The sequence below is a fragment of the Myotis lucifugus genome, unplaced genomic scaffold, assembly GCF_000147115.1.
Source record: "Myotis lucifugus unplaced genomic scaffold, Myoluc2.0 scaffold_113, whole genome shotgun sequence".
In the NCBI taxonomy this organism is placed as follows: domain Eukaryota; kingdom Metazoa; phylum Chordata; class Mammalia; order Chiroptera; family Vespertilionidae; genus Myotis; species Myotis lucifugus.
The window spans coordinates 3,454,557-3,476,401 of NW_005871161.1; the positions used below are offsets into that span (position 1 = coordinate 3,454,557).

At 36.8% G+C, this 21,845-nt stretch overlaps 1 protein-coding gene across 1 annotated transcript in view; it reads right to left on the reverse strand.

Moving 5' to 3' along the window:
• Positions 1-21,845, reverse strand: part of SNTG1 (syntrophin gamma 1) — a 74,314-nt gene that overhangs the window by 45,930 nt on the left and 6,539 nt on the right. Inside the window, exons 2-8 of the mRNA XM_023757776.1 lie at positions 18,819-18,824; positions 11,113-11,160; positions 7,399-7,533; positions 2,817-2,873; positions 2,276-2,333; positions 1,429-1,472; positions 1,296-1,337 (exon numbers count right to left, since the gene is read on the reverse strand). Of these exons, the coding sequence (XP_023613544.1) occupies positions 1,296-1,337; positions 1,429-1,472; positions 2,276-2,333; positions 2,817-2,873; positions 7,399-7,533; positions 11,113-11,139 (363 nt within the window). The 5' untranslated portion in view covers positions 11,140-11,160; positions 18,819-18,824. The remainder of the gene's footprint in view (positions 1-1,295; positions 1,338-1,428; positions 1,473-2,275; positions 2,334-2,816; positions 2,874-7,398; positions 7,534-11,112; positions 11,161-18,818; positions 18,825-21,845) is intronic.

A 21,845-nucleotide genomic window follows, 5' to 3' on the forward strand; every position in this document is an offset into this window, starting at 1 on the left:
AACACTACTTTCCTCTGTGCATACGTGCAGGAAGCTTGAGACTTGACAGATTCATATTTTACATAAAATCCACCACCCAGTGGCAATAGGGGTGGCCCCAGTAAGATTTTTAAGAAGACAAAGACAAGTGACGAATACTGATTAATTATTCTAAGTGCTCCTAATCAAGGACCCTCCCTAATAAATATTACTACTTGTAGAACTTCAGCTTTTCACAGACACTAGAGGTTGTCTCTTTGAGGGTTGAAATACGTAAATATATCAGAGGGTTTTCTAAATCCCTTTTAGCAGAGGAGCAATGTATTACACAACCAAATAAATTAGAGCTGTAGGAAGCAAAAGGCTTACAATACTTTATATTTTGCTTGACCCTTGAGTGTAAACAATTAACCATAATTTCTCCTCTAATTCTTCCCACATGAAATGACAGAAATACAACAAACGTTCTGTAAGTGTTATTTAATCAACCATGGCAAGCATTTTCCCAAGTCCCTGACATTTTCCTATTCCTTTCTGCATAATTGTTATGGCATCTCAGCATCTCAAACAGAAGCTTCTCAACCTTCCATCTTCTCCCAAAGTATAGTTTAGAAGCCACATGCAATGGAACCACTTGAAGTGATTGTTTAAAATCCTAATTCCTGGTCCAACCTAAACTGACTGGGTTAGAATATCTGAGGCCAAGGTTTCAGATCGGCAGGTTTAACAAAATCCAACAAAATGCCACAATAAAAATTGAAGACCAATCTGCCTAGTTTTAAACCTGTTTGCCTTGAAATTAAGCTCCGTTAAAATCTCTGTTTCTCTCTCTCTCTCTCTCTCTCTCTCTCTCTCTCTCTCTCTCTCTCTCAGACTTTATATGATCTTCCAATTGACCTGCTACTGTGTGAGATTTTACAGGCATAAATTTCATTGCTTTTAAATATTTGCAAAAATTTTGAGATGTATTTCATGTAGAAATATACTTAGTGGACATTAATTGGTAGGCATTAATTTAAAAAAACCATAGGAAAAAACATAGCAAATGACCCTCCTTAAGTATATCTTTGAGTTACATTTCATCCTGGGCTGTCCTCCCTGATCTATTTCAAATATGAAAACAAACAAACAAACAAACAAAGAAACAAAGAACACCACTAATTAAGAGATCAAGAGATCCTTTGTAAATCTGATAGCACATTGGTCCAATGTCATATCCTTCAAATCAATAACATGAATAGTTTTTAGCAATGTACTAAATCTTCATTTACACATGGGGAAAGTCATGATTTAAAGAAAAAGTAAAGAAAACTCACCACTTCTTCATGTCTGCATTTTCTCACATTAATTCCATTGATCTGCAATGAAGGAGAAGTAGAGTTTCAGATGGTATATCATGGTTGACTTCATGTTTTGGTTGCCATAAAACAATACTGGCAAAATGCATACCTGTAGGATCGCATCCCCGATGAAGAGCAGCCCCGAAAGTTCTGCTGTGAATGCAAAGGGACAGCTGATTGTGCATGAACTACTTTCTTCACACAGATAAGAATTTTTTAAGTCAAACTGATAAAAGAAAAAATAAATGCTTACTATGGATATTATCTTAAAAGATGCACAATGGAAATACAAAAGTAATCACATGATTCAGCCCAAATACTGAAACACGAGCTGTGATAGTTCTCTTTAGTTCTACCATTTCAGATCGTACGGTTTTTAAAAAAGAATAGTCACTCTTCTGGGTGATGACTAAATTTTACCATGTACTGACCATTTTAAGGTAGCCATGAAAAAGTTTAGCTCTAGACATTCAGTCCATCAGCCTTTGAATCAGCTCCCACTTTCTTTTTAAACATTTGATTATTGTATACATTTCCATCGCTTTACATCTTCAGTGTTTTTCCTAGATAACAGTTTATGTGGAGGGATAACTGAGTTAACTTGCATCTGAGAACTGTAAATAATAAGTACATAAAATTGCTTATACTTCATGTGAGTTATTATCTCATTTCTTTGTATGTTTGTTTAATGAAAGAATTAAAATGCTATGCACCCCCAATTCAGATGCAGTCATAGCCTCTATTTTCTTTCCTTCTCACTCTCCCTAGAGAAGCCCTTCCCTGGGGTAATAAAGGGCATAGACTCAGGAATCAGACTCAGTCACTTACTGCCTGGTCTTGGGGAAGCTGGAGCTGTTCAATGACATACCAATTTATGATTCTTAAATACCATCTTATTCTTCAAAAACAATAGCTGACAAAGGAATGGCTACTGCATTATTCTCTTAAAACTTTACCTCTTTGCTCCTTGGAGATTTTTGAAATGACAACTGGAATGTTATGTTCTGCTCCCCCCTGTAAAGATAAAATCATATATTGTGCTTTTTAATTTGAAAAAATAAAAATTCAGTGTTTTTTTTAGAAACTGGACAGGCAATGAATAGAATTCAACCAACACTTAACTTAAGATCTCATTAGCATAGAACCTGCTCTTGTTCCATTCACTGATAGGTCAGTAGTTCCTACGCTGGTTGATTAAAGTATGATATGTACACTAAAACACCATCCATATTTGGTATTTTAGATGAAACCAGATACAAACATTTATTAGTTATATTTAATGCCAGGTGAGAAAAAAGTTCCAAATACTTCTGCAAAATTTCTTAATCAAAAGGTGACCAAGGTCCTATGAGAATCTACTTAACTTACATTTCAATCCAAATATTGAGGAGTTTGCTATAGCCATATATCTAATTACTAATCAGATAAAATTAAAATACACAAAAATGCAGCATTATAGTACAACCTTTATAAGGCTAGACTGGAAACACAGGTTACCTTTATGCTTAATCCAAATCCTCCTACAGTTTGTCTTCTAATGGTCACCGTTCTTTCCTGAAAGAAAGGATGTTAAAAATGGTTAGCTTTTAGAAAACTGCATTTACACAACATATCACTCCTCTAGGTTTTATTTTATGTGCGCGCACACACACGCACACACACACACACACACGTACACACACGCACGCACACACACACAGTGTCCGCATAGAGACTCACAAATCTTGCAGTAAATGGAGTCTTTTGTAATTTTAAAATCAAACATTAATAATTTATTTGTCAAGATAAAAGGTCTGTAGTGTTATTAAATAGCTAAATGTCTAAAAATTTCTTCTTTCCAATGATTTTTTGGACATATTTTGGGATCAAATTTAAAGCTCTTCTCAATTTCACATTACGCATCCTTGTTGTCTAAGGAATGACCATGTTTTGGTTACATCAAAATATTTCAATGTCAGTGGTAAATATTATCGTTGTCAACTAAGTTCTTATCTTTATCACTACAAGTCATATTGTTATGAAGATCTGAGAGCAGAGCTGGGAGGCTGGCATGGCCCAGCATATAAATGATTCATGTATATGTCTGGAATTGCAAGTGCAAATAAACCAGGTTCAAAGGGATTGTTTTTTAAAAATAAGTATATATTTTTATTGATTTCAGAAAGGAAGGGAGACAGAGAGACAGATGGAAACATCAATGAGAGAGAACCATTGATTGGCTGCCCCCTGCATGCCCCATACTGGGATCGAGCCCACAACCTGGGTATGTGCCCTGACCAGGAATCGAACTGTGACCTCCTGGTTCATAGGTTGGTGCTCAACCATTGAGCCATGCCAGCCGGGCAATCTATAATCTTTAAGATAATCTAAGGCTCTTTTTACTTATGTCATATTAAGAATATTTTGATTTAAAGCACTAATAATGAAACTCTTTTATATTTAAAAAGATTCACTCATTTCATTTGAGATGAGATGATTCATTTTCTAATTTTATACAGAAAGACTATTTTTCCAGCTCAAATTGCTCATCCGGAATAAGCATTCAAAGTTGTACACAAAATAAATTGTAGAAAGGAATAAATATCCAGATTTGTAGTTCATTCATTATTTTTGGAAACAATTGTGACCTCAAATGAAGGTTGTGAAACTAAGACAAAAATATATAAATAGCACATAATCAGAAAATGAGAAAAAGGGAACAATCTTCATTGTTCACTGCTAGGAATCACCATGGTAATGCAATCTCATTTAATGCTGTCAAGTGAATTATGAAAATCAGGTATTCCATCTTTTTCACTCATGAGAACCAATATTCAGAAGCGGTAATGAACTCACTTCCGATTACAAAGCTAGCAAATAGTGAGGCTGAGATTATAAGTCAAGTCTGTCTGATCTAAAAACCAGTAGTCTTTCTACCGTTAAAAAAACAACACACACAAACCTAACCTTGGGTCTGACACTCTTGAGTCAAATATACGGAAATCCCTTTCCAGGGCAGCACAATAAAATCATGAACAAAACAAAACAAACAAACAAAAAATAAAGTCAGGGAAATAACAAAGAAGAAAAAACTCTAAGTTGTCAGAAACAATGTTGAAGTGGTATGAAGGTAAGAAGAGCCAGGAGGTAAGAAGGCTCACGTGACCTCTGGCCCCGATGGCATCCCCAGGGAGCCCACAACTAGCAGGTCAGGGGCAAGGTGAGAATTGGCCCTGTCGTAGAGTGTAAGGATGAAAAATGATCCCAACCACCAAAAGAGTAATAGAAGACTCGCCCATTTTGAACTTGGCTCTCAATATAAGAATTAAAAACCAATTCTTCTGAGAATCTGTAAATGAGTTGGTCCACAGGTGAGTTTGAAATGAATTTTGTTCTACCTAGGTAGCCTCAAAAGCCTAACTGAGCATTAAGTTTAAAGGATATCTAAGTTGCTAGCATCCGTAGGCACTTGTTTAAGGATGCAAATAGTCTTTGTAACACATTATAGAGTCAAACTCCAAAAAATTCCCCCACAGAATCAAACAACACGAGCTCACAGTGAGAAGTCACAGGAGGAAACAGACCACAATGAGTGAGTCAGCAAACAAACAAGGGACAAACAACACACCAAGATCTGCAAAGATGGCAGATACTAGAATTCCAGATCCAATCACAGAAATAGGATTACCATGATTACTAGAACAAGAGATGTCAAATGAATGACAGTAATATAAAATATTTTGATGGGATAGACTATTATTAAATGGGACAGAATGGAACTTTTAGAAGCAAACAATATAATTACCAGAATCAGAATTTCAATATATAGTTCAAACAAAAGACTAAATTTAACCAAAGAGAGCTTAGTGGACTGAAAGGAAGACTAAAGGGTTACTTTAGCACTGCACAGAGAGACAAACAGGTATAAAATATGAGAAAAAGTAGAGGATGAAGAATCAAAGGAGCTGTTGTAAAATACATGCAAAAAAATTACTCAAGGGAAGAACAGAGGGAATGGGAAATAAGCAACACTTAAAAAGTTAATAACTGATCATTCTTTTGAATGGAAGAAATGCAGAAACCCTCATATTTAAGAAGTCGTATGTCTTTCAAGCAAAGCACATAGCAAACATCTTTAGATAAGATGCATCAGAGTGAACCTGCAGGCCACTGTAGGCAAAGACTCTGAAATCTCCAAAGGAATCCGAAAGAAGGGACAGATTTCCTATAAAGAAAAAATAATTGGATAGAAAGCAGACTTTCCAAGACTCCACATTCAACCTGGAGCTGGGTTGAGCAAATGGGATTTAACTTTTCCAATATTTATATCATTTTCCATCTGCAAGAATGAAGTTGGACTTTTATCTAACACCATATGTCTGAGTGTTCTAGCAAGTTCTATCTAATGCTAACTTAGCCTCAGAAAGAGCCATAAATTATCAGTCACACTCATTGCTCTTCTAACTAGCACTGAAATACCACTGTGGAAGATATCCTTTAGGTGAAATTAGTTTCATTTAAGAAAAACAATTTTATTATAAAACAGGACAAGTTTTGGAACTTATCATTTGTTGTGCAATAACATTAAAGACATCACCTTAACTTTGTTGCCATATGTGATCTGAGAAGAAAATTACAGTAAGTATCAAACAGTTGGCTTCTGGGATTCCCCAGACACTGTAGCTCTTTAGCTTGAAGACTTAATTTTCAGCTTATTAATAGACTTACCTTGGAGTGTCTTGTTGGTGGTGAATAATGCTGAACTTTCCACCTCACTCCTCACTAACATCCAATGGGAGTCACACCGGGTCCTAAATCAATGGGCCCTCACTAAGTAAAGCTAATGGCCTTTTTGCAGACTGCTGACCATTCTTTTGTCACAGACTATTTAAATCATCCTGAACCACGGGTCTTGCTGTCAAGTTAGATTAAATTGCTCCCATGGGATTACCCTCTCTTTTAGTTAAGGAAAAACTAGTGCCTTATCCCTTCCTTCCTTCCTTCCTTCCTTCCTTCCTTCCTTCCTTCCTTCCTTCCTTCCTTCCTTCCTTCCTTCCTTCCTTCCTTCCTTGCTGTCAAATTAGATTAAATTGCTCCCATGGGATTACCCTCTCTTTTAGTTAAGGAAAAGCTAGTGATTTTCTAACATAGTATAAAAACTACACCCCTTCCTTCCTTCCTTCCTTCCTTCCTTCCTTCCTTCCTTCCTTCCTTCATTCCTTCCTTCCTCCCTTCCTCCCTCCTTTCTTTCATTCTTTCCTTCTTTTTTTAACTACAGAAATATGACTTATATAAATCTGGCATAAATTTATTACACAGGACCTGGATCAGTAAAATTTTATAATTTGTGAAATTCAGTATTTCAACATTGAAATATTGTTATCGCTTTTAAATGTGGCAGCTGAAATAACGAATATACACAGACCTACTCTCTCTTTTGAAAAAAGTTTGGGGGAGAACTTGGATAGAATTGAAGAGAAACATCCCATAATAATCTCAGCAAATGCAAAAAGATCACTTGATGAAGTTCGACACTCATTTATAAGAAGCACTTTCTGCAAAGTCTGAATGGGATGGAACTTCCTTAACCTGAGCATCTAATGACCACGTCTCTTCTCACTAGCATTATGTTTCACAGTAAGCATACTCTCGGAGTTTGAAAGCAAGTCAAGGATCATGACTTGCTTCATTTCTACTCAATGGTAGTACAGCAAATCAGGAAATGGAAATAAACAACATAACAATTGGAAAGAAAGCAGTGAAATGGCTTTATGTTAGATGTCATGATGATGTACATAGAAAGCCCTCACAGATTTAACAGTGAGACACCACGCTGGAGACGGCATCTAAATGTGTGGCTGTGGAGCCAGTATGGGTACTTCTGCAAGGACCCTGCTCCCTTAATGATGTAAACAAAAATTTCACGCAGGATTATCGACTAGGGCCCAGTGGTTCTCAACCTTCCTAATGCCGCGACCCACAGGTTGAGAACCGCTGGACTAAGCTCTACAATAAAAGAAAAACATACGAATAGTTTTCTGTGGATAAATATTTTCATGAACACAAACAAAAATCTTCAACGGAAGGAAGAGCTACTTACACCAGAATAGAAAGGCTCACCAGACACACATATCACATCCTGCTCCTGGATCATCAGAATGTCTTTGGCCAGGTGCAGCCGGACTTTGAAAGGCTCCTGATTGCCATCCTGCAGCAAACAAATCCCTGTCTTTGTCTTCAGACAAAAACAGAGAACATATTATGCTTAGCTTATACATTATGCTGGATGGTTGATTTCCTGTAAAACATGATGAATAACACGTCAGAGCTACAGAAAACACACTCTGATGCGTCTGAGACTGAACACCTAACGTAGGTGCAGAGAAAGGGAGAACCATTTCACATCAAGTCCCCCCCCCGACCCCCGGTAATGGAGACGATGTCAGAAAATCCACATGAACATTTGGAGAGTAAAGAGTGTAGTTTTTATACTATGTTAGAAAATTAACGAACATTTTGTTTAATACTTATCTAATTATAGAGTTTCTGCAACAGCTTTATTGAGTTACAATTTACATGCTATAGAATTCAACCCTTAAATTATATAATTCAATGTGGGAACTTTTTTATATTAAGTTATAGAACTACCATTATAATCAATTTTCTCCAAAAAGAAATGTATTGCCACCATTTTCCCAGCCCCTTCCTCAGGGCTAGGCAACCATGTTAATCTACTTTCTGTCTCTATCATGGAATTTTAAATCTGAAAAAGAACCCCCTAAACATCTTCTCTAACCTTCGCCATTTCATCATTTCTAGTCACCAACACACACACACACACACACACACACACACACACACACACACACACTTTGTACAGATAAGGGAACAAGGATAAAGAGGCTGGGAAGAAATAAACCAAAAAACCTTTATGCATATATGCATAACCCAATGACAGATAATAGTGTGGTGAAGGCCTGGATGGGGAGTGAAGAGGGTTAATTGGGGGGGGGGAACATCTGTAATACTTCCAACAATAAAGATAAATTTAAAAAGTAAAGAGGCAATGTGAACTGCCTAAATTAATACAATTAATCAAAAACAGAGCCTGGTTTGAGACCCAAGATTCTTTTTTATTTTTTTCTTGATTCACAATCCACTGTTTTGCTTCACACTGTTTTGGGAATTTGAAACAGCCGGTGATGATTTCCAAACTTGTACCACGTAGCTTTAAACTTGTCACCTCCTGAAGCAGGTCAGTGTTATACTATGCACCCCGATAAATAAGCAGATTCTCCCTGGCACGTGCCCTTAGCCTTCCCATTGGTCAGAGATACAAAATGAAACATTTTTGAGACATCATATAGTCTCTGGCGGTTATTCTGCACCAAATCCATAGGAAGAGTGACCACTTTGGCAATTGCATTTTAATTTAATGATTATTGATTTAGTGCTCATTTAGAGAAGGGGATAAGCTCATAGAAAGCATTTATGTTCTTAGTATTTAATGAACACCCAATTCCATGCAAATAATACTAGGCTTTCTCTTGAAATAGAAATTTAATGTGAATTGCTAGAGGTGTGTTTCTAAAAAAGGATGTTTCATAATGTTGATAAGAATATGCTTAGATAAAGCAGCCTCCCAAGATAATTCTCTCTGTAAACTGCTTTATACCTTGCACTAATACATACCATTACGCCCTCTATCCCATTTGATATGATATTACCCTGTAATTATTTCCTAAGAGTTATCATCTACTTCAAAGAAAATTAAGGTTTTGCAGATGTCCTTTCCTCCTCTGTGAGACAAATACACAGCAGGAACTCACTAAATTGTGTCCATTAATCTATTCTAAAGCATCACTCCAATGGATATGTCTGGAGGATGATATTTCAAGGAAAGCAAATTACATGTTTCTTCAGATAAAACATAATTTTCTGTTTTTCACATAGAAAAGTCTCTCATGCTTATAATGTGATCTCAACCAGAAGCCAGCATCCGGACAGAGGGGTGTAAATAATATCAAAGCCATGTGAACATAGTTGAGCACATCTGTTGATTTTTTTTTAAACAGAACTTGGTTACACTAGTATTTAACACACAAATTTGATACAACCAAAGAGTAAGACACTAGAGTAAAATAATAACAAAAAACAAGGTATTTCATTTGCAACGCATGCGAAATGGTTAACATCTCTTTAGCCATAAACAAGCTCTTAAAAACCAGTAACAGAGACACCATCATGCGAGGAAACTGGAAAAAATAAAATGAAATCATACAAGTGATGCTTAAGCATTAGGCATACACGCTAATTTCGCTGAGCAGTGGCAAAGGATAATTCCTCTGCAGTATCACAGTGAGCAGAATAAAGACACGGGCACCTAATGCTCTTCGGTTTTGAACAGTGTTACACCGTTTGAACTCTCATTTGTTGATTTTTCAATGCACGGTACAATCAGGCCTTTCCCTCCCCCCACCCCTACCTACCCCCCCACCCCCCAATGCAATGGAAGAAATAGCGTTCACAAATAATGCTCTGCTCCAGTCAAGGAGGGGAGAGGGGCCCTTCCCTGAGAGGCCTTACATACATTATTTTTACACATCAACGAGACATAAAAGATCACCTCGGGAAAGTTCAAGGGACTAAAACAGTAAAAAGAAGCTTTTCTCATCACATTCCCAATGCAGTCAAAGTTTCATTCGCTCCACATGCAAATAATGCGCAAAATGTCCCCTAATTATTAGAGAGTTGCCCGGAAAGCAAAATCCAGTCTTTGAGCTTAAGCTTCGGTCCTGAGAGAATGGGGCAGCTTTTGTTATAATAATGTACGTATGTTATAGTACTCAGTGCATTGAGAGGTTTGTAAATCAATAACTATAATGTAAGAAACATAAGCCTTAAACATATAAAAGCAACTCATTTTCAGAATTCGGTTCTGAGCTATGAATAAACTGGGGCACTTTCTTAAAAGATTTTTGCAAGAATGTTAACACATGACATTTCATTTAAAAAAATCTTCCTAAATGTTAATAACAGAAGCTTTTTGCTGGTTTGTTTTTAACTCGATCATAGGTAACCTAGTTATGGTTGTTTTTGTCTTGGGTTATTTGTACACGATAAAAATATTTTAAACCTCCTAGGCAAACATGTGAAATATTTTAACCTGTGAATGTTAGCATTTTACCTGAAGAATGACAAGACAATGCTTTGAATGCCCTTTGTTGAGTAAAAAAGATAGTATTTCTTCCGAAAATAGAATAGCTACAGTCCCTGGAGACCCAAGTCCAGTTCTCTTGGCTGCACACTTGCGTGCCCTTTACTATCCTTGGAGGAGCAATGTCACGACACTAACTCATGCTGAGGAGTGATGACAGTTCTACAGAGAATCTGAATGGCCATGGATTAATAATTAAATTATATTGAAACAGTTATAGAATACTGAAGTCATAAAATCCTAGAATTTTAGTGCTGAAAGGGACCTTCGATGACTTCTGAGTTATAACCATTTACGTGAAAGAATTACTTCCAACCCTGCCACTACTGAAATCCTGCAGCGCATAGTTTATGGAGCAGGGCGACGTAATAATAAGCCGAATATGCTCCCGTCTCCTTCTTAAAGGAAGAGTGAATATACCTGCGCCTTCCCCAGGCGCCCTTTGGCTTTCTAGGCTTCAGAAACAGAGGCTACTCTGGACGTGAAATAAACCCATCCCTCATCCCTCCACCAAACACAGTGTCCCGCTTATATAAAAGGCAGGCCAAGGGCTTCCCGTTTTGAAAAAGTTGAAAAGCCCAAAGCCACTTAACCTACCTCCTCACAGGCAGTCCTGAAATCCATGTGCTATGGCACCGCAAAGGACTCAGTCTGAAAAGAGAGAAATGGTTTGCCATTGAGCACAGCATCCGGTGTCAGAGAGGAGAATGCTACTGACGGGTAAGATGAAGCAGATGCTGGGGGCAGATGAGGTTTACAGTCCCCTGTGGGGACCAAGAGCTCCCAGGGTATAAGGAAGGGAGAAGGAAGGGGGGAACACGTCCGAGTCCCTGCTGTAACCAAGTACCAGCCCACCGCCATGGCTCAGTGTGGTGGGGAATGTCTATTTCCTTGCGCCCCCCCCCCCCCCCCCGCAGCATTCAGACATGATCTACATGTGAGAAACTCTTCTCTCAAGTGGCAGCTCATTCCCAACCTTCATTCTGGAACCTCAGTTAGCAACTGGGACTGAAACTTCAAAAGGGGTAATTAAAAGTTGACTTTCATGTGGTTATCTCTTGAAAAAAGGTCGACTAATCTTTCTCTTCTTAATTAAAAAGTGACACGCATGAATAAGTCTCCTGGAATTTAACATTTTAATCACAAACAGTATGATGTAAGGAAACAAGCTATTTATCAGAATGAATAATATTAAGATAATTGATGTATAAAATATGTAACACATATTCATTGTATGGTCACTAGAGTATCTAAATGGTGGACCTGCACCTAAATGTATAAAAATAACATTTAAAGTTTGTTTTTACATGCTATTACAGAGTTTTAATGATACGATAACTTAATAAGTGGGAGCTATCATAGAAAATTGACATTCTAACGCTATAAAAATGCAGAGCCAAAATAAAATGGCTTATGGAAATAAGATTTCAAAGTAAAACATATGGTGAATTACAAAAGAGAAGACTTTTATACTCCTGAAAACTCCTCCTCTAGTATTTACAACAGTACACTATTTTGTCCTTCTTTATAATTTTCTATTGCATGATATTAATGAATAAGTATTTGTGGGTAAAACAGAGTAAGACATTCACTTATACTGTCACTGGGTTATTACTATTGCCTCTGAAAGAAAAGAGATTGACCATTTATCAACAGCAACTAAATTGAATTACTGCTTCCATTCTGTAATTTCATGCCCAGATATATCTTTTAGAAAGCATTTGTATATTTCTTCAAGAGTTTCTAAAGCCTATGATTTTATAAAGTCCAAAGGCAAGAAACTTTTGACAAGCCCCAGAATAAAGAATTTAGAGTTCAGATTCTTCCTAAACACACCCACCTGGGAGAAAAAACACATTTTTCAAAATTCAAACTGGCTCTATTTTATGAGAAGAGTACCACTTAATGAATAACAGTAGTCAGTCTCTAGAACCACCTGAATAGATCAATAAGAACATCCATGTTTACAATGCAGTGTTTTGGAGATATGACTACATGATGTCATAATGCATTATAAAAAAATTAAGTTTGACAAAGATGGCAAAGTACATTACATTTCTCCTCAAATCATTCAGAGGTGATAGTTTTAAGAAACCAAGAGCCCAGAAAAAGTTACATGTAATATTCGGGAAAATCTGAGATAAACTACAACACAAAAATTAAAGGGTTCTTATAAAACTAAAAAGATACCTTATAGGTCAAGAATTCATTGTGTTTTTTCTTTCGGTCATAAAAAATGTCTGGGATGCGAATATGCGTTTTGTATCTTTGGATATTACTTATGTTTGTAATGTAAATGTATGCATAGTCATACTTAGGCACTGCTTGAAATTATATACATATATAAATGCATTTACACATAGGAAAATATCTTGGACATATATTTATGCAAATATATAGTGGTATAACTTTTTGGATAGTAATTTAATCTAATAACTTTTAAAATATATATTTTTATTGATTTTAGACAGGAAGGGAGGAGGGAGAGAGAGAGATAGAAACATCAATGATGAGAGAGAATCATTGATCGGCTGCCTCCTGCACACCCCCTACTGGGGATCAAGCACACAACCGTGGCATGTGCCCTTGACCAGAATTGAACCTGGGACCCTTCAGTCCGCAGGCCAACGCTCTATCCACCGAGACATCCACCGAGACAAACTGGCTAGGGCTAATCGAACAACTGTTGATGAAAATCATTAAAAGAAAATTTTGTTGGATTAAAGAGTTTGCCAACAAATATGCAATTATGCATTGTAATGATTAAATCGTAAATAAATTATCAACAAAGAGTAAAGGGGAGTTAGCCACGCTTTTGTTAATGGTTGTGATTTTCCCAAGCATTTTCACATTGCGCTATTGCATTCTCAAAGTAAACATAAACAACAGGTATCTTTAATATTTGTATAAAGCTGAGAGCAAAATTATCTGAAGAAAAACAGATGAGGTGCCAAATATTTTTTCAAAGTGTTCATTTTCAATTATAATTTATTGTAATTTTACTTGAAACATTTGAAAGCATTGCTTTGCTTTCCTGTTATTCCCCTATTAAATTTGGATACTAATTGTTTTTCTGAGGTGCATGAACAGTCTTCTATAGTATGAAAAAATAGGAAATAATTGTTTTCTGGGAGGTCATCTATTAAAGACAAGAAGACAATTATTCCCTATTTTTTCATAATATAAGTATTTTTTCCATGCAGAAATATAATGGATTTTTAAAATCTTTTTCTGGTGTTTTGATTTTGTTTGTTTTGTCTAGCTATTTATATATTTTTTCAATCAATATTTTAATGACATCTGACCTAGATGTTAAATTCAAATTACAAATTTGGTAAAAATTTACATGCTTATAAATAATTTTCTAATTATTTGTCGGAAGAAACTAAGCATGACATCTTCAAATATACATATTTTTGATTATTTTTTTGTTACTGATCCCTTGCAAACAACATGAGGCTAAGGTGAATAGATGTCATTCATTTTAAACAAAACTACAGTAGTAGCAACAGAAATAGAACTCTTATGCAAACAATCCAATTTATATTAAAATATTGTAATTATAAATATTTTATAAATGGCTTCTTAATAATTAACAATGGCTAAGATAATTGTAAGATAATAATAATTAGTCCATGTCCTGGCTGTTGAAAGAGTCTGAGATTTTACAAACGAACAACTTATTTGCAAGCTAAATTTAGCCTGACCGAGTGTCGAGGTTCTGACAGAACATGAGATTCCTGGTCAGAGATTAAGAATTTACTCCCAGCACAGCAAGTAGCATAAGCTCTCCCTGTCCCCATGTCCCACGGAGGTGACACAGATAGGTCCAGATGGGTGAGAACACATAGAGTGGGTTGCATCATAGTAAAGGAACCTTGGGCTCAGGGAATCCAAATATTTTATAGTAGGCGATAAACATCCTTCCTTCTGCTCTGCAGAAAAGGCATTTTTTTAAAAAAATATATATTTTTATTAATTTTTTACAGAGAGGAAGGGAGAGGGATAGAGAGTTAGAAACATCGATCAACTGCCTCCTGCACACTCCCTACTGGGGATGTGCCCGCAACCAAGGTACATGCCCTTGACCAGAATCGAACCTGGGACCCTTGAGTCCGCAGGCTGATGCTCTATCCACTGAGCCAAACTGGTCAGGGCAAGGCATTCTTTCTTATGCTGGACATTAAGCATGCTTGCCCTTTGCTCTGGAGGGAGGTGATATACTTTCTTCTGATGGCTATTTGGTATTCAAGTATCCTTGAAGAGGTATATGAGATAGATCATAGCACATGCACTTGGGATTCAATAAAAAGCAAAATGCCATACTTTCTTAAACGTGTCGGAGGAAAAATTATAACCCAGCAAAGCTTTCCAGGAAACCACACAGCAACCACAGTAAACCTGATAAGTGCCTTTCTTCAAGAGGAAAAAAAGGGGGAAAAAGAAAACCCATGACCTGCCAGATGTTGATAGAAAACTGACCTATCAGGTAGATGCTGAGCAACCCAGGTGTCTGGGAGATTCGTATGTAATATATAAAACCACATGTCAAACTGTGTAGTAAATATCTTGGAAACGGTGATGAGTTGTATAGTATATGTAAAACCTGCCAAGTCTGTGCCCAATTTAGTTTGATCAGAGGGAAAACTGAAATATCCATAGTAGTGATGATCTAGCTGTGTGGGTGTGTGTATAGTATATTCTGCATGAATAGTAACACTGGCTAATAATAGTTGTTGATTATGACATTCATTAAAAATTAGAATTGAGTCATTCACTAATGTATCCTACTAACTCTTCTACACAAAGGCTTACGTTTCTTCAAAAAATCTTTTTTATTTTGTTGTTGTGATTGTTTATTTGTTTTTTTAAATCCTTATTGTTAAAAGTATTAGATATGTCCCCCTTTCCCACCCCCCCCTTTGACCTTCTTCTAGCCCACCCTGCCCCCACCCCAGGCCTTCACCACACTACTGTCTGTGCCCATGGGTTATGCATATATGTATACAAGTTCTTTGGTTGATCTCTTCCCACCCACCCAACCACCCCCGCCTTCCCTCTGAGATTCAACAGTCTGTTGTTGTTATTAAACATAAACATTCAATGAATTAATTGGATATCAATGTAGTCAAAAAAATCTGTAATACAATCATATGAGAAGACAGAAGAAAGGCATCACAGTGGAAAAGTAGAAGAGAATGAAAGACTATAGGTTTAAATGTAAAATAAGGATTGAAAGAAGCCAACAGAACGGAGCAAAGAAACTAGAAAAATACCTTGAAATGTTTTTAAATTCTTAATTTGGATGCTTTCTACCTTAACATTTTTTCTCATCATGCTGACAGATATTTTATAAAAGAGGTTAGGACCAGGAGAGTTGAGCTTCCCCTGCAGTGTTTTTTTCACACATTGAGTTTAGCACAGATTTGTTTTCATTTGCAAGACAGTGGCATCTTTTATTTAAGAGATTCACTTTGAGAGTGGAAAACATTACTGCTATCATTGATGCAAGACTAGCTCGAAGCAAGCTTTCTTGAAAAAGATGATCACATTGGGAACAATAAGAAAAAACAGAGATAAAAACTGGAGCTAAGCCAGGGTTATATGGCATTATAATATGCAAGGCAAAGTAAGTTTAGGACCACTTAAATGCCACAGTTCACAATGTGCTGACCCAGAAAGCAAACTGCATCGAGCACTGAAACATTCAGCTCCAGTCCAGATGTCCAATGTATGCTGGTGAATCAGCCGAGGGCAGAGCGCGGCCTGTGAACTACAGAGTATGGAGCGTGTAACTGTCGGAGATCTAAAGACCCTGTCGAGTGGGGAGTGCTTTCTGGCCTAAGGCAGTGAACTCAGATGAAGACTGAGGAAAAAACAGAACAAAAGGTGTGACGAGTCTGAGTAAGTTGGACGTTCGTATGCAAGGAAAGAACTAGCTGACAGCTTCAGTTATGAAAGCAAAGGCAAAAGGATAAACCTAGGACATTCTGTAATTGGAAGGCAAAAATTATTACTTTGACCGACATTGCAGTGCATTGTGGTGATGAATCTGTGGATAATCAGCGATGAGGAGGTCAGGAGGCCACTTTTGAGGTCACAGAATACTAATATTGCTCTTAAAATATTGAGAGGCAAAGAAATCAACTATCTACAGATTCACAGATACAATAATAAGAAATAAAAATGTCAGACTGGAAAATGTTCTATTGTCACACCTGATGGTTTGAACTTGAATGATTAATCAAGGTTTAAAAAACATTGCCATATCTGTATAGAAGGGGGTCATTTTCCTTAGTACAATATGTTAATTTATTTATTGAATTTGAAATCTGTGAAAACTAACAAAGCATTAAACTCAATGCTGATAAGAACGAATGATCTTTTTTATACTTACAGTAAAGCCATTTGGTAATTTACAGTGATTTAAATTATTCAAATAATCATAAGGAAATTTCTTTAAGAATTAAGTTATGATAGTTGAACATAGCATTATTTGGTCAAGGTTTTCTAGGGTCTATATCATGGCAAACCTCATCAGGAATCTTGAAATGCAAATGGGGGTCCTGGATTAATTATCTCCGGAATTATCCATCCTTAAACTTCTTAGAATCTCTCTTTTAGTTCATCAGTGAAAACATGGAACTCTTTCTCTCATGCGGTCTTAGGGTATTTCCTGAAGAGACCTTTGCTTTCTCCTCTAGTAGTTTCTCCTCTAGTAGTCAATTAACTTAAACACACACACACACACACACACACACACACACACACACACACACACACCATGAACACTACAGACACAAGAGTATGAGAATTCTTCCAAACAAACTGAAAATGACCGGAAGCACAGGTTACATAGCAATCCAATGTTTCTTTAACAGCCATTCCAATAAAATTCAAAGCGCTTTTGAAAATAGTTCTTGGGTCCCCTAAAGGAGGCTTGCTCCCCACTAACCAGCATAGGATCCCCAGCTCCTGCAACATGGTAGGCACACAATACATATTTTAAAGAGATATCACATTATGCTAAGGTGGCTACAAAAGGCTTTTATGAATAAAATGGGGTTGGATTCTAAAAGAGTAAGGAAGTACTAAAACACCATAAAAAGAGAAAACAAGAACAACGTTTAATTACAAAACACTCAGTGTGGACACAATCAAATGTCAGTCATCTGGGTTATTGAAAGGAAATGGTGATCATTGTAATGCAGCAATTATTTACAGTTGGCTTTGGAGTTCATCATCTATATATTTTATCTTATTAACCCTATTTCATCATTTTAAAAAATGACAAGATAAAATTTCTATATAGTCTTTAAAATCACATCACTCAGCAGTTATTAATGTACTGGAAATAATCATAGGTGACAAGAGAAAATCATTCTAGAAATACGGATAAGTATGAATGTACTGTCAGTACAATCAAGCAACGATGGCATTAAAATGTGTTTCAGTATCAAGGCTGGTCAATTTCCTTTTAAGTCCAGGCTTATTGCACAGAGAATAATGTTGATATCGTCTAAAATATATCCATCTCGGTAATAAAATAACAGTGATAATTCCCCAATGCCAGGAACATTTATATTGATTTTGCAATGTCATTTTGAACTTACTTTAGAACAGGAATGTGTCCGATGCTTTAAAAATTCATATTGCTTCAAAGTCACAATAAAGCATGTCTCAGAGACAATATGTACACTTAGTCGGCCATTGCGATTCAATTTAACTTAGCACTTATTGATTTACTTCTGCATGCCTGGATAGCAACCAATGCAGGAATGCAGAGAGGGAGAGGACTAAAGCCCTGCCCTCTGAGGGTTCTGCTGAAGGACGCCAGAGAGAAACACAACCGCCCAGCCTTGTGGGCTGTGATGGAGCAGGGCCCTGAGCCCTGTTGCTGAGGGGAGGGAGAGACTGGCTAGTGGCAGAGTATGGTTGATAAGGGCAATGGGTACGAGGGAATCCTAAGGGAGAGTAGCTTCTCTGCAGACTAGGACAGGAAGGCTGCCTAGAGAGAGAGGGATGTGCATGTGCCAAGGCCCAGGGTGTGGGTCTTGGATGCAACACAAGCAGGAAGCTCACGCAGCAACGAGTCACTCAGACTGGAAAATTCCACTGGATATAGAACTCTAGTTTGGTGTTTTCATTATTCTCAATAGTTAAGTATAGGGCATCCCAAAAATGTACACACACTTTGAATAAGTATAAAGGCAATGTTTATTAAAATACATTTCATTGTCAAAATTGAGCTGTCAGCTGATAAAGTGTGTATACTTTTTTTTGACACCCTGTATTTACTCCACTGTCTTCTTGCTTACATATTTTCTGAAGAAAAGTCTGGTGTGATTCTTATTCTTGGTGTTTTTGGTTTTGTTTTTCCCTATGGTTCCTTTCAAAAATTTTCTCTTCGTCTTTGGTTTTATACAATTTGCATGTGTTGGGTTTAGGGATAGATTTTTTTCTTAGTATTGATTCTGTTTGGTGTTCTCTGAATTTCCTTGACCTGTAGTTTCAGTCTGTCATTAATTTTGGAAAATACTCAGCCATTATTACTTCAATATTTCAGCTGTTCCTTCCTATGTTTTTTCTTCTTCTGGTATTCCTGTTATTTTTGTTGTATATCTTGAAATTGTCTCAGAGTTCTGGGATACTCTGTTTTATTTTTTTAATTGATTTTTCAATTTGAGATTTTCTAATGACATATCGTCAAGATAGTTGATTTTTTTCTTTAGCTCTTTTCAGTCTCTTATAAGCCCATCAAAGGCATTGTTCAGGTCTGTAATAGTGTTCTGTTTTTTATCTCTAGCTTTTAGTTTTGATTCTCTACTGTAATTTCCATGTTTCTGATTATAGTACTCATCTGATATTGCATGATATCCACTCTTTTCCATTATATTCCTCAGCATATTATAGTAATTTTAAACTCACATTCTGATAATTCCAAAATCTCTGCATATCTGATTTGCATTATTTTGCTTGTTCTTTATTGTCAAACATTGTTTTGATTTGTTTTTGTCTTTTAGTATGCTTTGTAAATATTTGTTCAAAGCTGGACATGATATATAGGTAAAAAGAAACTTTAGTGTGATTGTTTATGTTTATCTGATGTTTACTGTTTGCTGTAGCTATACATGTCCAAGGTATCAATTTCCTCTACTTTCTTTATTTTTATTTCCTATCAGTTTGGGGTTTTCCTACAGATTTTTTTCTTAAATACAGTCTGTTTCTGGACATTCTCTCAGCTTGAATCCACTGTTATTTAACTGGAGCCTTGTTGATATGGTGATAAATTCTGGAGGAGGTGGGAACATTCCATAATCCTCTGATTTAAGTTGCAGTCATTTAGTGATCTTGTGCCACTGAGCTGTGACCTTCACACATCTCAGCTTTTCTTCTCTTCCTGCACTTAGATGAGATAGGAAAGCGTGAGGGGTCTGGAGGTTGGTATCTTCCTTTTCCTATGTTTGTTAGTCTCTAAGTATTTTTCTCGAGGGAAGACTTTTGTTAATTAGAAAAAAAATGTTCTTGGTGTATTTCCAAATAGTTACTTTTCCCCTTGCACTGCAGGAAGTAAATGAGCATTTTTCTCTGTTCATTACTCTGAGAAACTGGTGGGGCTCCTGGAGATAAAACTCATGATTGCTCAGTGGCCTTCTGAAGGTTGAACCCCTAGGGGTATTAAACTCTCAAGCTAGTCTACAATGAACTTCCAATAATTTGTCAATTACAATTTCAATTTTCCTACCATTTTCTGCTTCCTTTGGGGGGATGGAAGTTTTCTCTGTGACTACAGTTTTCTAAGGGATAAGAAACATTGGCTTACAGTTTTCTTGACTTTTCCTTACTGTGAGAAAGGTTGTGGTGACCTCTAAACTCCACATATCAGAACAGAAACCAGAAGTATGAAATCTCACATTTCTGATCTGATGAAGTTGAAGAATAAAAAGAGGTCCAGTAAAAAGAGTTAATGTTCCCAAAGAAACATTTATAATGCCTGGCACATAATAAATACAAGAAGTTAACACAGTTATTTCTTTAGTTATGTCGATATGGTAAGAGACATTCAATAGGGAAGAGTGCAAACTCAGTCTCTGCTTGGGTTTCAAGTGCATTTCTACCACTCCTCGGGCCATCACTATGCAGTTAACTGTCCCAGGCCTTAATTTCCTATTGCAGGATATGTGTGCCTGGCAAATGATAAGGTCAATATAAACACAAACTCTGATGATTAAAATACACGAATTGAATAAATGTCTCAGATATTTATTAGGACAATCATTTCTACATCATTCCTCTACTTCAACAAACAAACGTAATGTAGGTTTACCATGTGCATGGAACTCTGCCGAGGCTGGGGATGCACAGACATCCTCTCATCCGTGCCGAGGAGGCAGACTATAACTCGGGTTCATGTGATAAGTGGTACATAACCAAAGTACTGTACAAAGACAAGAAGAAAAATAACCAATTGGTTCAGATAATCAAGGAGAACCTCAGAAAGCCTCCACCAACGCCACAAAATGAGTGGCACTGACAAATGAGCGACATCTCTTCAAACGCACAAATGGAGATCGAACACGAATACACAGAACCACTGGGGACAGGACAGCAAGTCGAGAAGAAACCCCTGGATAAATCTCAAGAGTAGAGGAAAACGATATGGTTCCCAATAGGAATGGTACATAGTAATGCGTGCTCATCCCACACAAAAACAGCAGAAACTGTCTTTAAAATAAAAGAATGACCTGAAGTACTATAGGATGATATCAGTTAATCAGCTGGGAATTGAGGCTATACAATTCTGAATAATAAATGAGAGACTCAAAAAGTTTGTGGGAAATGTAAACCTATAGACTTAGATGAAGTCCGAAAACACAGAACAAACACTAAAATAGTGTAAAATATGTGTCAGACACATTAGATAAACTTGAGAAATATTCATTCACTTAATCTCTATAGCAACTCTGTAAGATGGGCACTTCTATTATCCCCACTTTGTTGATCGTGAAGCACAGGCACAGAGAGGTTAATCAGTGGTTCTCAACCTGTGGGTTGCGGCCCCTTCACAGGGGTCACCTAAGACCATCGGAAAACACTTATATAATTACATATTGTTTTTGTGATGAATCACTATGCTTTAATTATGTTCTATTTGTAACAATGAAATTGGGGGTCACCACAACATGAGAAACTGTATTAAAGGGTTATGGCATTAGGAAGGGTGAGAACCACTGGTTAGGTCTAAGGTCCCACAGCTACGAAGCAGTGAGTTCAGGATCTGAAGCCAGCAGTCTGACTCTACTAGAGCTTAACCTGATTCATGTCTTAAA